The sequence below is a fragment of the Parasteatoda tepidariorum genome, chromosome 7 (assembly GCF_043381705.1).
Source record: "Parasteatoda tepidariorum isolate YZ-2023 chromosome 7, CAS_Ptep_4.0, whole genome shotgun sequence".
In the NCBI taxonomy this organism is placed as follows: Eukaryota; Metazoa; Arthropoda; class Arachnida; order Araneae; family Theridiidae; genus Parasteatoda; species Parasteatoda tepidariorum.
The window spans coordinates 56,004,278-56,020,738 of NC_092210.1; the positions used below are offsets into that span (position 1 = coordinate 56,004,278).

General features: G+C 31.4%; 1 protein-coding gene across 1 annotated transcript in view; it reads left to right on the forward strand.

Moving 5' to 3' along the window:
- Nucleotides 1–613: 613 nt before the first annotated feature.
- LOC122271468 (NT-3 growth factor receptor-like) overlaps nucleotides 614–16,461 on the forward strand; it is a 187,862-nt gene continuing 172,014 nt past the window's right edge. Inside the window, exon 1 of the mRNA XM_071183472.1 lies at nucleotides 614–1,329. Within this exon, the coding sequence (XP_071039573.1) occupies nucleotides 1,112–1,329 (218 nt within the window). The 5' untranslated portion in view covers nucleotides 614–1,111. The remainder of the gene's footprint in view (nucleotides 1,330–16,461) is intronic.

Consider the following 16,461-nt stretch of genomic DNA (forward strand, 5'->3'; position numbering starts at 1 on the left):
TCTGGACAGCGACTCCAGACGTATTTACTCAAACAAGTAGAATTCGGAAAAGAATTTCGGACAAGAGAAAATCAGCCAAAACCGGTTAATGAAGTTTTTTTTTTTTTTTTTAGCAGCTGGTTGACTGAAATAAATTAAATTTTCTTTTAAATTATAAAATAGTCCTTTAATTTTGGAAATTAACGTTATTTAACAAGAAAAAAGAAGAGTAAATTAGATATTTTTTTTGAAATATGCCAGAATTATTTTATAACCGCTCTGTGTAAAACGGGGTATATATATATAAATAATGGAAAAAAAACTAATTTTTCTTCTTATTTCATGAAAAATCAATTCAGGTAATTCTCAAAATCATAATTTAAATCGTTTCTTAACAAGTACTTGCAAGAAAATGCATAACTAATTTTTAAATACTGTTTAGTTGAACCTGTTATAAATTTTTTTTGAAATACGAACTAAAATAATAAGTTCATATTTAAGAACAATATTCAAAGTTATAACTCTGGAAATTTGGATTACCTTTTGAAATTCAATCAATATTAGTATACTCGACAGATGGCGCATCATCGTTGTCATCACAACCGGCGAATCTGGACTTGCTCTCCGTGTTCTTATCAACAAATTCATAAAGCCGCGGAACTATGAAAACAACTAACAGGGGCAAATTCTCCTCGTTGTACATCAATCAGCAACGTGCATATTTCTTTTGTTTCCGACAGTGTGGTTCAACGAACCGTTTATTTAAAGGTGACAAGAGGAGATCAAGTGATCTTTTTCTAGTGGAACGTATTTTTTACAATGTTACTTTCCAAATTATATTGTAAAATCTGAAGAAAAAAAGGGATTTATTTATCATAATGGTAGTAAAAAGTCTAAATATGTGTACTTTAAAAAGAATTGCATTGGAAATTAATAATAAATAATTGTTGAAATTGTGAAACTGTAAGATTCGTGGAATTTCAATATCATTAAAATACAAACTGAACAATTACTTTATGCTAAAGAAATTAAGGTTTATGATGTAAACAAAGAGTTTTATTCCACGAAAAATCAATATGAATGATTTTAATCAGACATAAAATTTAAAAAAAAATTCTATCTATTGATCGCAATGATTCCGTATCAAATAATTTTGTTAATGACAATGTTTATATGGATTATGTGTGATAATCTCTCAAGGCACCTTCATAACCATATATTAGATGAAGCTGGAGAATGCGCTGGCAGTTGTTGGTGTCGCCGTGATAGTTTCTTTTGTAAAAGATTGGATTCCGTACGCACCCTTCCCGTTCTATCTTCTGAAGCGGAACGTTCTATGATTACTCAAATGTAAGTTATTTAATTATTTTAATTTAATTCTTTAATAATTGATTGCTGTTTAATGTACACTATTAAAAAAATGTAATTTCTGACGGAAGAAAAAACACCTCTTTTACAGAAAGAAAAACAGTTCAGAGATACAGATTTTTTTCTGTTTTTAATTGTTAACCGCGCACTGCAAAATATTCCCGTTTTTTTACATTCTTCATATATTTGACAGTTTAACACTGTTTTTCCCCTTAACTGTTAATTCAAATTTCTAGTTTTTGTCATAGAGTTTTGCTTACCGTAAAATATGCTTATCTTTTATTCAAATCATTTTATGATTAGTTTCTATGTCTGCTCTTACATTTCAAAAATTGTTTTACTGTTTGGAACATGGTTTAAATAAGATTGTGATTTGACTTTCATGTAGAATTGATACTCAACCAGATTATTATCTGTCTTTAGACATGATTTTTCTATAAATTAAAGTGCTAGAAATCTTTATAAGGTTTGATCGCAACAGTTTAAAACTTTTTAACATTTAAATAAAATTCCATTAAGTAATGCTGTTAAAATGACGACAGTTTAAGATTTTTCTTCATAATTATGCACTAGAGCTGTTGTGGCTCAGGGAACAGAGTGCTCATCTCCAACAGAGGTAACCCGAGTTCGAATCCTGGCGTTGACTGATGATACAAATACCGATGTCAGCTCGCGCTGACCGAAATGCTGACATAGTTATTGTATAAAGTTTTTTTGTTAAAATAATGTAAATGTGTCTGTTAAAATAAACAGTACTTATCTGCTTAAAAAAACAGGTGCCTGTTTTTAAATCACAACATTTTTCTGTGAAATAAATGAATTCTGAGCTTTTTTTTAGACAAGCACATCAGCTGAAAGTTAACTTTAACAGGGTTTTTTTGCAGTGTATTAATAACTTTCTTTATCCTTCATTGGTAAATTCATGGGTCTTAAAAAGTATGAAATTTCTAGAAAACATGATACAGAATTAAGAGAAACAATAGCTTTAATGAAATGGAAATAATTCAATTTAGTTAAAAAAAATATTAAAATGTAAGAAGTAAGGTTTAATGTACTGACAAATTAACAAACTAAAATCTGGCGTTATAATTTACTTACTGGCATAATATTCAAGTACGTCTTTTAGTTTTTTTAAGAGTTGATAGGACAGGGGGAGATTCCCAGTGATCTGGATGGGATTCGCTTAAAAATATATTTCTTTAAATTTGTGTGAGAGAGAAGAAATAGAGATTTAGATATTTTTTTTCAAAAAAAAGAATGAATTAGACTTCAGTAAAACATCGGGCACCAGGTATGTTATTTAGAGTGCATGGATTTATAGATCTCAAGGCATATTCCAAATAAATAAATTATTTATAACAATAATAATATTACTTGATTTCTGCTTTATTCGCGTTGTTTCGCACTTTAGCATAGTTTAGTATTGGTTTAGTATGTTTTTCGGCACTCCTGCGTCATGCTGCTGCTTGTGACGTCATAAGTCAGTTTCGCTATGTTCACGTTCTATAGAGGTATCTCATTTGTTCGCTGATGCTATTAGCATAAGGACGATCTGAAACATCGTAGCTTTGTCCAATCCTTATTTTTTGAATGTCTTTGTTTACCCATCGTTAGTAAGGCCAGTCGTCATCTAGACCATGTCACTAGATAGTTGAAAAAAGGGGAAAAGGGCAACAATGCTGGCTCAAGAAGCTTATTTGAAACTTCGAGCCAAACTCGACGGCGAACTCTCTCCCTCTCAGCCTGTTTAATTCAATAGGAATTGCATGCGTATAACAGCCATTCAAATACTAAATGGAGTTGGTCTGTATTCAAGTGCCATGTAGTCTGCACGTCTTTAACTGTGAACCACGAAGAGGACCATATAGCATAGGGCCGTTACACCTGTCTTGGTCAAAGATTGATTGAAGGCAGGTTCTCTATTGTAATAAGTCATGATTTAGTCTGGACAGCGACTCCAGACGTATTTACTATTGGAAAGAATCCGGGTTTCGATATTAACCCTCTAACATTGGTGGGAAGGATAAATATGATAGAGGTGGTCCGATGATCTGGGCTGGCATCATAGCAGACGAATATGCAAACCTTCATATTTTCGATACATGTACTCTGATAGGTCAGCGGTACGGGCACGAGATCCTTACACTCTATTTGAGACACTTCCAAGGATCTTATGTACTAAATTTCATCTTAATGGACTTTACAGAGCCCTGCCCGTCCACACAGGACTCGGTTGGTGGAGAAATACGAATGGAATCACCTGCGATGTCTTCTGACCCTAATCCCATCTAACATATATGGAACGTCCTTAGACTCTAAATTATAGTACGAAGATTGAAGCTCCAATGACTATCGACGAGCTCAAGGGTGCCTTGATGCAAGCGAGGAAATTAAGCAATTATTATTGACTAGTTTAAAACAATTTAAAACTTGTATGCTTTATCGTTCGAAAAGTTTTCAGATATAGTTTGTGATCCAGGCATCGTCAATCAATTAGCTACGGTAATAATAAAAATCGTAATTCAATTATCATTAGATTAAATAGAAATAATCATTAGAATAATTAAAATAAATATTAATTTTTAAGAATTACATTTGTTTTTTTTCCTAATGCCACTGTCGATACCAGCTAGCCTGCTTTTTAACCACGCGAATTTAAAGAAGATGGTGAGTTCCTTGATTTTCAGGTGGGGCAATCTATGAGCAAGAATATGACTTCAGTCACACACATGTCAAAGCCCGTTTTACTTAGCGGACCCAATTATACATACATTCGTTTATCCCCAGATCATAATTTTGACTTGAATCTCCAATTTCTAATTCTCTGCCCCCGAGTGGTATTGTCATACAAATGTTGTTTTCGATTTGTTATGTGAAAAACCATATGATTGAAGTAACATGTCAATGTAACTAATTAATCAATATAACTAATCAATATAACTAATTCAGTTAAAAACTTATTTTAGAATTAAAGTGTTTATTTTTATATTTTGATCTTTGAACAAACTTTCGAAAACAGCTCAAAGGTTGAAAAAATATTCAATTTAATATTTATGATTGATCTTATGTTCAAATCTTATGTTTTTTAATTGTCATATTGTCAAACCTTTCCGATAAAATTAATACTAATTTGATGAATTATGATAAAGTGAACAAATTATAAGATCGAATTTTAATTACAATAATGAAAAATTTTAAATGTCATATTTAATGTTTGGTTAACTATATTTTCATTTTAATTTATTTTACAAACGGCGTAGAATGAACCCACCTGACTCAATGTCGAACTCCGTAGCATTGTAACTTTGAATTCTCCCCAGAAGACAAGGGAACTCATGGTTCATGCAATGGGTCAAACTAGCTTTCGTGAAAGACTTTTTGATGAAACTAAACTGCATTAGCGTTACATCGGAAAGAATACTTTGAAAACCTCCTACGGTTAGCCTGACAGTAAGGGAATTTTAACTGATGAGCCGTCTGCCACAGAGGTTATCTTACATCTACACAGCGGTCGATGCGAACCAGGAACAGAGTTTGTATGATCCAGTCATCAATGGAATTTGAATCGTTACACCTCATTGATAAACACTACGAAATAATGCCCAAAACTGTAGACGTACAGTGTACCGAAGAACTTTTGATCTAATAATCGGATCTTCACGTTCTAGTACTCATCAAGTAATCATCCAGAAATGTATGAAGGAGGTGACTTCAAATACGCTAATTAATCAGTGCAGACGATATTTTAAATTACTAAATCAGGCAAAAAACGTACTTTCTCTGAATAAGCATACTTTTGTTTCGATGGATTCAGATCTATCACCCCTAAAGTATAAGGGGTTGCCGCAATCTAGTAAATATGATCCCCATAGTTTGGTTAGGAGAGCGATTTCAAAGTGTGAACCGCATAAAGTTAATTTTACTATTTTCGTATATGAGCCATACCTCGAGAACTTTTCAAGCAAATAAATTTTTGCAAACAATTATGAAAGGAGCTTATCCAAAGGTAATTCCATGCAAAGAATAAATGTTAGTAATTATTTGTTATTTTTTATTATTTTATTTAAAAATAGTTAAAAAAAAATTTTTGAATTTTAAGTTATATAATTTTTTACGTCATTTTAAAGTATGTAATTACGTAATTTTTTATAGCAAAATACAAAATTTTAGTAAAACCGGCGGAATGGTTCCTGAAAAGCGAAATATACAGCTTCTTCGATTTCTCAGGAACTATTCAACTGATTTCGCTCAAATTTTATATTTTGCCAATTAAAGTTACAGACTTTAAAATGACGAAAAAAATTATATCCCATCTAATTCAAATTTTTCGACTATCACTTAATAAAATAATAAATGAATAATAAGTAAAATTCAAATAAATCCTTTAATAAAATCCTCTAAATTTTTTTTTGCACGGAATTATCTTTGAATATACCAATTTTATCATTAAGTACAAACACTTTTTATTTCGCTTAAAAAGTTCTCGAGATATGGCGAAGTATGCAAAAAGTAAAACTTTAAACCACACTCTTGACCAAACTATATGCTTTTCCAGATCGTGGCTACCCCTGAAATTTTTGGGGGATCAGTGATGGTTCAATAGCGCTTTCGCCTTCCAATGAGGTGAACCAGGTTCGAATCTCAGCGATGGCAGGTCGATTCACATCCGACCTGAAACCAACCGCAGTGCTCACGTAAAATTTCCTCAGTGCTAAACGGATCGTGAGTTCCAGTCCCAATGCCGTCGGGTTAACCGTAAAAGATTTTCGTGGTCTTCCTCTCCGTGTAGAGCAAATGCGAGTTAGTTCCATCAAAAAATCATTCACGAAGGCAAATTTCTCCCAATACTTGATCCAGAAGTTCCATTGTCTTCTGGATTGGGTTCAAAATTACAAGGCTACCTAGATGAACATCAGTGGTCGAAAACTCAAAAATCGCGCTGGCTGTTCAACGACGGTTATTAAATAAGATAAAATATATTTTGAGGGATCATAAATCCAAACTCGTCAAATAACAGATGTGCTTATTCAGAGAAATTGTTATTTTTGTGTCTGATTTCGCAACTTAAAAAATCGTCTGCATGAATTAATTAACTTATTTCAGGTCACCCCCTCGAAACTTTAAGATTGAGTTCGAAAATGTGATTATCCGATCATTATATTAAAAGTTATTCAGGGTGATTTTTTTTACCGACAAAATTAATTAAGTTAAAAATTTTGGTTTATTATTACTGACTTACTTATCCTCTACAAGCCTTTGGGCACTTTAGGCCTCTAGCATATCCCTCCAACGCCTCCTGTCTCTAGCAATAGATCTTGCTTCCTCCCAGCCAGATATTCTACATTCTTCTAATTCGCCCAAAAACATGAGCTGGAAGGTAAGTCTGGGTCTTCCTCTTGTTCTTTTACCATCAGGGGCCCATATAGGAGCAACAGATGTAATTTTTTCTTTGGGCATTCTAAGGATATGTCCGAGCCAGCTCCATCTTCGTTTTTTAATTTCATCTTCTATTGTTTTTATTTTAGCTTTCCTTAATAGATTTTGATTTAATACTTTGTAAGGCCAGAAAATTTTAAAAATAGATCTTAAACATTTGTTTTGAAAGGTTTCCAATTTTTGTATTTCGATCTTAGTCTGTTTACAGGTTTCTGCGCCATATAATAGTACTGCTCTAACAATAGCTTTGTAAACAACTATTTTTGTCTTTATTTCAATATTTGACTCTCTCCAAAATTTATGTAATCCTTTAAAACAGGTTCTTGCTTTGATTATTCTCTGTCTAATATCTTCGCTACTTTCACCTTTTTTTTTCTACAATAGAACCTAAATAGCTAAATGGCTCTGTGTCATCTATTTCGTGATTTTCGATTTTAATTTTGTCATTTTTCTTTTGATTTATTCTTATTTCTTTAGTTTTCTTCTTGTTTATGAATAAACCAACACTATTTGAATGTTTGTTGAATTTGTCTGTTTTAAGCTGAAGATCTGTACATTTGGATGAAATAAGTACGATGTCATCAGCAAAATCAAGGTCTTCTAAAGTAGTTGTGAAATTCCACCTTATTCCTCTTTTTCCATCTTTCAAGCTGTTTCGCATAATCCAGTTTATCACCAGTATAAATAAAAATCTTTTTAAAACACATCCCTGTCTCTCGCCAGTTTTTACCAAAACGAATTCAGTTAATTTACTTCCATTTACTTCTATGTCTATACATGCTTTGCTGTTATCATGCATATCTTTGATTATGTTAATATATTTCTCTGGTATATTATAAAGTGATAAAATTTCCCATAATTTCTCTCTCTTAACTGAATCAAAGGCTTTACTGAAATCAATAAAGTTTAAATATAAAGAGGTGTTAAATTTTAAGCTTTGCTCAATGATATTTCTAAGTGTGAAGATGTGGTTGTTATATTCAATATTATTTGGGGCCCTTCCCGGTAGTTTTAAGCTGTAAGCTAAACATGTTTTTAGAATTTCATCCTATCAAATAAAAGATTAACTACATTCTGCATCGTTTGACTTAATGCTTATTGCCCAAGGTCAAGATACTATATTTGTTTACGCAGCTATGCTTTAAGAAGATCATTGCGCTTGGATAGTTGATCTCCAACGTAAGCACTAAACTCTTCTGTGTAAGAAATGTCGGATGAAATTACAACGTAATGCAACGGCATTGTTAGCGCATTATCCGCAAAATCCATTTTACCGTAAAATATTATACCGCAATTTATGCAGTAATATTCATTTAATTAGAGTTATTAAATGATTTGGAGGAATTATTACTGTTAAAAATTATTACTGTCATGCAAAGCATAGATTTAGATTTAAATTTCTAAAAGAAAAAATATTAACGAATATCCAAAAAGTCAGTTTGGAATTTTAAACCATACAAGTAACAAAACATTGCTTTCATAATTAAAAAAACAAACAAAACAAAACGAGATCGTTGATAGTTTAAAATCAAAAATAATAGAGAGCTACGCAAAGAACAGCGCGTTTTCAATGTTGACCAAGTTTTTGCGAAACGTTGAGTCATTCCAAGATCACTTGATTTCCAGCCTTGATGATTTTATTTATATTTTACTAGCTGAATGCCCGTTCTTCGTACGGGGTGAAAATAAAACGCATCAATTAATCTGTACTGAACAACACTGTAAAATCGAAGGCAACATTTTCAAACAAATAACGACACAAACAAAAAAAATAGTGCGTGGAGTCCCTCCGCGCGGAAGAAGTTAAACTTCGCAACCTGCGACGTTAATTGTAGAGGAATCAGCAGTCGTAGATGGATCACTAGTTCTATTCAACGACTCTTTTTCCTGCTCCGCTCGCTTCAGTGCTCCGTAATCACGGTAATATTGTGCATTTTTCCCTCTTGAACCTGTGGAAGTGCTTGTGGTTGCCTCATCGTCTCGCCCTTGGAAAATGTATTTGTATTAATAATGTATGTGAATGAGTCATAATGCAATTTCAGAAGAGAAAACCTAGCAATCAATTGATATTCACAAGAGACGTACTTTGACATAACCTTAAATCCGTCGCATTGTCCGTGGGATTGTCTTCACTCATTTTTTACAATTGTTATCCACTAAATTTGAAAATAAAAAATACTACCCTATTAAATTATATGTGTATCAAAACAAACTAAAAAAATATTTATAGAAAAATAATACTTTTATTATTTTTATGCTAGTGAGAACCAAAACAATATGGAAATGAATGAGGGAAAACTGGATCCTACCACGTGATTTCCCGGCCAATAAAAATGTAGCGTTAAACATTTAACGCAACCTTGTTGGAAGTCGCATAAGAAGTTTAACTTCAATAATAAAGTTACAATGATTCCAATGTTTTCATTTATCCATTATTATTTGCTCTCCTTCGCGGTTGTTTTACATTATTAGATTAAGCAAAGCGGCATTTTTAGTAATTCATTCAATCAAAATAAAGACTAACTGTACTCAGTATTATCTGGCATAATGCTCAAGGCAAATCATGGAATTTAAAATTCACCACAGTCAAGCTACTTTCTCCTGTTACTACAGTCAAGCTACTTTCTATATAATAAATCAATCATTAAAATGTACAGTATTGAAGAAGCTGTAATCGGCATCTAAAATATTTTGTACCTATATAACGCTATATTTGGTACCTATTAAAAATGCTCCAAGTACCATGATGGCTGTAGTGCTCATTACTAAAATTATGATCGTTGGTGTCAATAATAATATGACTACTTTTTATGGTACCCTGTAATGAATAAGTACACATTTTCCATTTATTTTTCTTATTAGTTCATAGCTATTTTTCTAATTTTAATCAGCATTTATTGCCGAAATTAATTATGCATTATTGACGTCAATAATAGTTTGCCGATTTTTTATGCTCTTTTAAATGAACTGCGTAACATTATTCTATTTATTTTGCTTTTCTAACATAGATTATTATTTTACTACAATAAGTAATTTGAAAAAATTAAATATCATTGGCATCAATAATAATATTAGTGTTTTTATGCTTATTCTTTAAATAATTAGCATAAAACATTTATTAATTATTATTACAACAAATATTTTTTTTATTAGTATAACAAATTAGCATTTCTACATCAATTTTATTTTTCAATACAAGACTTTTTTTAATTTCAATTACTGTGGATTTTAAATTATTTAGTTACATAAAAAAAACCTTTTTAAAAGCATGACTATAAACAAAATAAACACAAGGTTTCAGATAACCTTAGAAATAATAATTTCGTGACGTAGTTTGCTTATGCTACGGCGATCACGTTGATAAAACTGATAAGCTGACATAACAAATAAAACATACTCAAGTAGAAGAAAACGTCCGATAAACAATCATTTTTAATTAAAGATATGAGCTAGCAAATATTACCAATGATATCTTGAAAATATTTCAAAAATCTGTAATCGCCCTTGTTGAACATTGTCTATAGGTAATTTTTAAATCACTGGGTTCCGCTAAGTCAATGAAAAATTTTTGAATTTAAAATATTAAAATATTAAATTCCATTTATTAATTTATGCCATGTTTCTGAATTTTAAATGTAATTAAAAAACAAAAATCAGGCTTCATAACTTGTTTACAATTTTACTAATTTTGAACCATTTTGAACCTCGTATTATTTGAGCTTACGGTATGTCCTAATCCAGTATACAGACACACACAGGCAAATTCCTAATTTTATTACATTTATAGATAATCTGATGCACCATTCGGTGACTTTACGTTGTGATATTAAGCAAAGCACTTTTTGGTATTTCATCCCCTCAAAATATAGACTAACTGTATTCGATATCATCCGGTATAATGTTGTTGTTTGAGGAAACTCATGATGCTTAAAAATTTATTTTTACTATCAAGCTATTTCCTCCTGTATTTATATCTTGGAGGGGCTGTAAAAAAACTATCATAAGAATTTACTATATTTGGTGCAGGTAGCTGTAATCGGCATAAAATTAACTCACAAAATATTTTGTACCTATATAAGGGTATATTTGGTTCCTAAATAAGGGTGCATTTGGTACCTATATAAGGGTATATTTGGTACCCATTAAAACTGCACCAATTTCCTTGATATTAAAACTGCACCAATTTCCTTGATATCAGGAATATCACCAAAATTATACATCAATTCATCATTGACGAATTAATACCATTTTCCCCTTAGTTTAGCTTTCCAGTTTGAAACTTTTTTTAAATTTCAGTTACAGTTGAGTTTAAATTATTTATTTTTATTGTAGCATATTTTCAAGGCATAACCATAAACAAAATAAACATGCGGTTTCAGATAACGTTAGAAATATTAAATTGATGATGTTGTCTGCTTATACTAGCACGATCACGTTGATTTTTCTAATAAACTTTCATAACGAATAAAAAATAATTAAGTATCACATAACGAGCAATAAACAACGTTTTTGATTAGAGTTTTAAGCTAACAAACACGGTGTTGCCTTAAAATATTTGACAAAACTGAATCGTCTATGGCTTATTTTGAAACAATGGCTTCTGCTAAACACATGATAAAATTTCATTTCTTAAATGCCCCCGAATTTAAAAATCTGATTAAAAATCAAAAATTGGGCTTCGTATAAAGTTTTCAATTGTACTCATTCAGCTTCATATTGAATATCGTATTCTTGGAGTCTACCGTTTACCAGGAATCCGTTATACAGACGCACACGCTCTTTATTTAATTATATGTGCAGATAACTGAATTTACGACTATCATTGCTGAGTTCCGTAGTCATGTAATTTTGAAACCAACCCACAAGACAAGGGAACTTCTGGATCTAACATTGAGAAAAAATTTTTTTTTCTCGATAAAACTTACCCGCATTTGCCTTACATGGAGAAGGAAACCCTGAAAACTTTCTATGGTTAGCCCGGCGCATGGGGATTTTAACCCATGATCCGGCTACCACTAAGTACATTTTATGTCAACTCTGTGGTCAGTGGAAGCCGGCAGCAGCATTCCCTCCAACCAGCCATAGCAGGGATTCAAACCTACATTGTGGTGGGTAAACGCTCTACTCCGCTACGATTTGTTGATTAGAATTTGTCACCCAGATTGTTTAATTTAATATTACTAATATTATTTAATATTAGGATTTTTTCTTAGTATTTTCTTCTTTTTTTTGAACCAAGGTTACCAAAATTACTTTTCAATGAATTTCGTGACACTTATTTCATTGCTTCTTTAGGGACAAGTAATTGCTCTCCACAAATCGGTTAAACTTCCGCTTAGAACAGCGCAGGAACATCAGTTACCGTAGCAACAGCGGAAATGAGTTCTTCCTTTAAAATTAAGTTCCTTTACCATTAGAAAATTAGGTGCCATTGTTAGATAGATTTCAGGCAAGAACGGATTCAATCACAGTTTGATCTTATTTTTTCCTTTTAATGCTGTATTTTGAAAACCGATAAATGAATTATTCAAGCAAGTTTATTTTGAATATTTTGTTACAAATTCTTGTGCTTAATCGAAACAAACAATAATTCAAAACAATGGCACATTTTCGTTCGTGAACTACATTTGAAAATGATCATTTGGATTAAATTTTGCGATTCATAATTTTGTTTTAAGAGGCCTTTCCTCTACCGATTGAACTCAACTGTCAAAAGTGTAGAGACGAGGAGGTAAAAAACTAAATATGCTATTATATTTATAATCCTTTTTTTTTTAATTTTACAAAATAGATATTTACTATACTTGGCATTATTTTTTGAGCCATATAAAATACAAAGTCGCCACCCAATCACAATTTGAGATACAACGCAAGCAGAATTTCATATTTTTAATTAATATTTTAGATCAAAGCTATGCTAATAAAATTTTGCAATAAGCAGTTTATGATAGGTAGTTTAATAGTATACAGTTGCTTGTTGTTAGATTTTTGATAAGTATTTTTTTAACGTTGAAGTAAAGTTGCAAATTACGTTAAAGTAAATTTTTAGAATCACCCAAATAGATTTTTATCAGTTTAAACTCTAATAAAAACAGATTTAAAAACAAATCTAGAATCTGATGAACGGGTAGTTTTAAATTATTTATTTAAAACCACAAATACATCATTTCTTTGTTTTAAGTTTTGAGGAAAGTTCTTGTTTGGGGAAGAGAGTTCCAAATTATTCTAAAACGCAATTTCTCTTAATCTACTGAAGTGCCCCATTCATTTTTGACTTTTTTTAAAGGCATTGTGCTCTTTAATCATATTATATCATCAAAAACTTGTTCAGTTCAAAAAATATCGAGAAATTCCAAATTAATAATTTGACGTAACATCCAAGACCTTTTGATACAAGAGTAAACAAAAATAACAAGGGACGAAAACTTACTGCAAAATGATTGTGGTACAAAGTAAAAAACCCTGAAAATTTTATTTGCAAAAAGTATCGATCAATTTATATATCATATGTCTTTCATGTTTAACATATTTCTTTGAATTAACATTTATAACTGAATTACCTTCGAAGGCAAAATATATCACACCTTTAGAGTAACTAATTCAAGAAGAAACTTTAAGAAAGCTTTCACGAAGAATCAGGATATTAGATTTTTAAAAAAATCATGCGAATATCAATCGCGATATTGGAATTTAAAAAGCGGAAGTAAAACTTGTGATATTGAATTTTTGAATCGTTCAAATACAAATCACGTGAATACAAATCGCAATGCGTAGTTTTTAAATCACATATAAAAATTCAAAAATCGATGTTTGATATTACAAACGTGTCAATACAAATTGCAAAATTGGATTTTAAAAACGCGTGATTACGAATCGCAGTCTCGGATTTCAAACTAGTGTGAGTATGAATTGCAATATTGGGCTTTAAAGAAGCGTAAATACCATTTACGATATTGGATTTTTAAATGAAGTGAATAGGAATTGAGATATTACCAGATTCAGTCACTGTACCAAATATTCAGAAAATCGAAAATCAAATCAAAGAATCGTGTTAGACGCAATTCTTTACGTAATCGGCGAAAGAATGTGTGAAAATGACTCGTTAACGGGATTTGGCGAAATCTTCAAAATTTCGTCGGATTATAAGTTTTGATTCGCGGAACCAATGGTCTTGAGTTATGCGGAATTCTATGATATTCACCCAAAACTCGAATGCACTGCTTCTAGTTTTTGAACCCGAAAAAATTTTACGAAAAACCCGGAATTCCGGGGTACCCCCGGAATCACCCCTGAATTTAATTTTTTTTATTGTTTTGTGAATTGATTTTAACCCCGATATCCATTTTTCTCCAAACAATTAAGAACTTTTTTTACTAAATGGGATTAACCTTTTGCTAACTGCTGGCACAACTGATGATTCAGAATAGCAGGTGCTATCAGGCCCCATATTTATGGAGAAAATTGCTTGATTTAAGTATTCTGGGGGAGAGAGAAACTAAACCATGATTTTATTGACTTGAGAAAAAAGAATTATGTATATTTTATACGTTGAAAAGAATTGGGACAAGATTGAGTCGATAAAAATAATTGTTTAGGAATTATCGAGGGTTTTATGTTCAAAACTAATATATTTTTTTTATTTACACCCATTTGCGTGTCTGACATTATTATTTAAGCGAAATATATCTCTTTTTTGCGCGGAATCGAATGTGGCGAAATCGATAGCATTAATAGTTTAAAAGTTATAAAAGCTATTGTGTTTTAAAAGTACATTTACGTACTTATTCACACGCCTGAAAGTTACTTTACAGACAATCTAGATGTATAGTACATATTTTTCGTTTGTTTTTTGGATGTTAAATCCAATAAAATAAAATTTAAAATAAAAGAAATAATAGTTTAAAAGAGATAAGTTTTTAATGCGTGGGCAGGTATAAATCAAACATAAAACCCACATTCCTTCTTAACTATTTGATTTTATTGATTTTGATGCAGACAGGAAACAATATCCCGCTTGTCTAGTAGTCAAGCAGCGTAAATAGATTTAAGTAAAAAAAAAAAAAAAAAAAAAAAAAAAAAAAAAAANAAAAAAAAAAAAAAAAACAATGAGAACAAAACTATACACTGGATTAGAAAAAGATTGATATGTATTAGACCTATTTACTAGGGATGGGTTTCATTCAATTCAATGTTATAAAATACATTAGTAACAATGCCTTATTTGTCTAAACAGGTATATTTAAGATTATTTCCTCAAATAAATTGAACAAAACATTGAACAAAATTCTATCAAAAGAGAACAAAGTACTCACATTTTATTAATTAAAATTGTTTTTATTTACTGGGCAAAAATCAAATTCATCATTGCTGACTTATGATACTAAATGCACTGAAAATTTGCAAAATTCAATACAATGTTTGTACATTAAAGTATTTTATATGGGACTTATAACTTGGGAGCGTATATTATCTTAATTCATAATTTATGACACTATATGAACCAGAATAAATGACACTAAAATTTATGGGACTAAGTCACTTCCTTTAATAAAACGCAATACAATAAACAAAATGCTACGAAATATTTTTCAATTTGTTAAAAAAAAACGATATTTGGTAAAATGGTAAGGGATATAATTTTTCCACTTAAATGAGAATCGGAAAATCTATCAGAATCTTATTAGTTTTAAAACACTTTTTCTTTTAATTCCAATCTTAAGGATTTAGTTAGATAATCTCCTTAAAGAAGGATCAGAACAAAAATCCCACGCATTAGTGAATGATTTAATCAGGAAATCGAAGACTTTATTAAATGGGCGAATTAATATGTCTGTTTTTCAGTAGATGAGCAAAACAGTGAATCGTTTTCTCAAAGAATAAGCAGTTCAGATTTTAAGGAAATAAAAGTAGATAATCTTATAATTTTTTAAAGTTTTTTTAAACTATATGAACTTATAATTAATTGACAATTTGTGGACCCAATTTTACATTTTGGAATGAAAATTTATTGGAATGGAAATATTTTTACAATTTGGAATGGAATTACAACTATGAGAGATTTAAAAGAACATTTCTGAAACAGACATCTATATGTATCCAAAGCTATCTATACACCGAAGAGCCATTATATACATTATGACCACCCTCCATCTATGCCAATGGGCTCGCTCAGTCTTTCATGGTTTCTCGCCCAGGAACAATGTTTCCATGGGGTACATTATGACCCTTAATCCTTGTAGAACAATCCCTGCCGTGTGTAAGCTACTTGAACATAGTTGCAGACCAGGTTCACCCATTCATGGCGACAGTTTTTCTAGCGGGTGTTTACCAACAGGATAATGCACCATCTCATAAGGGTCGAATCGTCATGGATTGGTTCGAGGAACATTCCAGTGACTTACAAGTCATGTCTTGGCCCCCAAATTCGCCTGAACTTAATCCTATAGAACATGTGTGGTCCTACTTGGAAAACCAAATTCGTGCTGCCACGCTACCTGTGAGGGAATTGCAGGAACAGTTGGTGAGCGCTTGGTACCAGATTCCTCAGACTACCTATCAGCACCTTGTGGAATCAATGCCAAGGCGGGTGCTAGCAGTTTTGAGGGCTAAAGGTAGTCCTACATGTTATTAGCAGGGTGTATTTCTTTGGTGTATATATATGGGTCATTCTCACGAAAA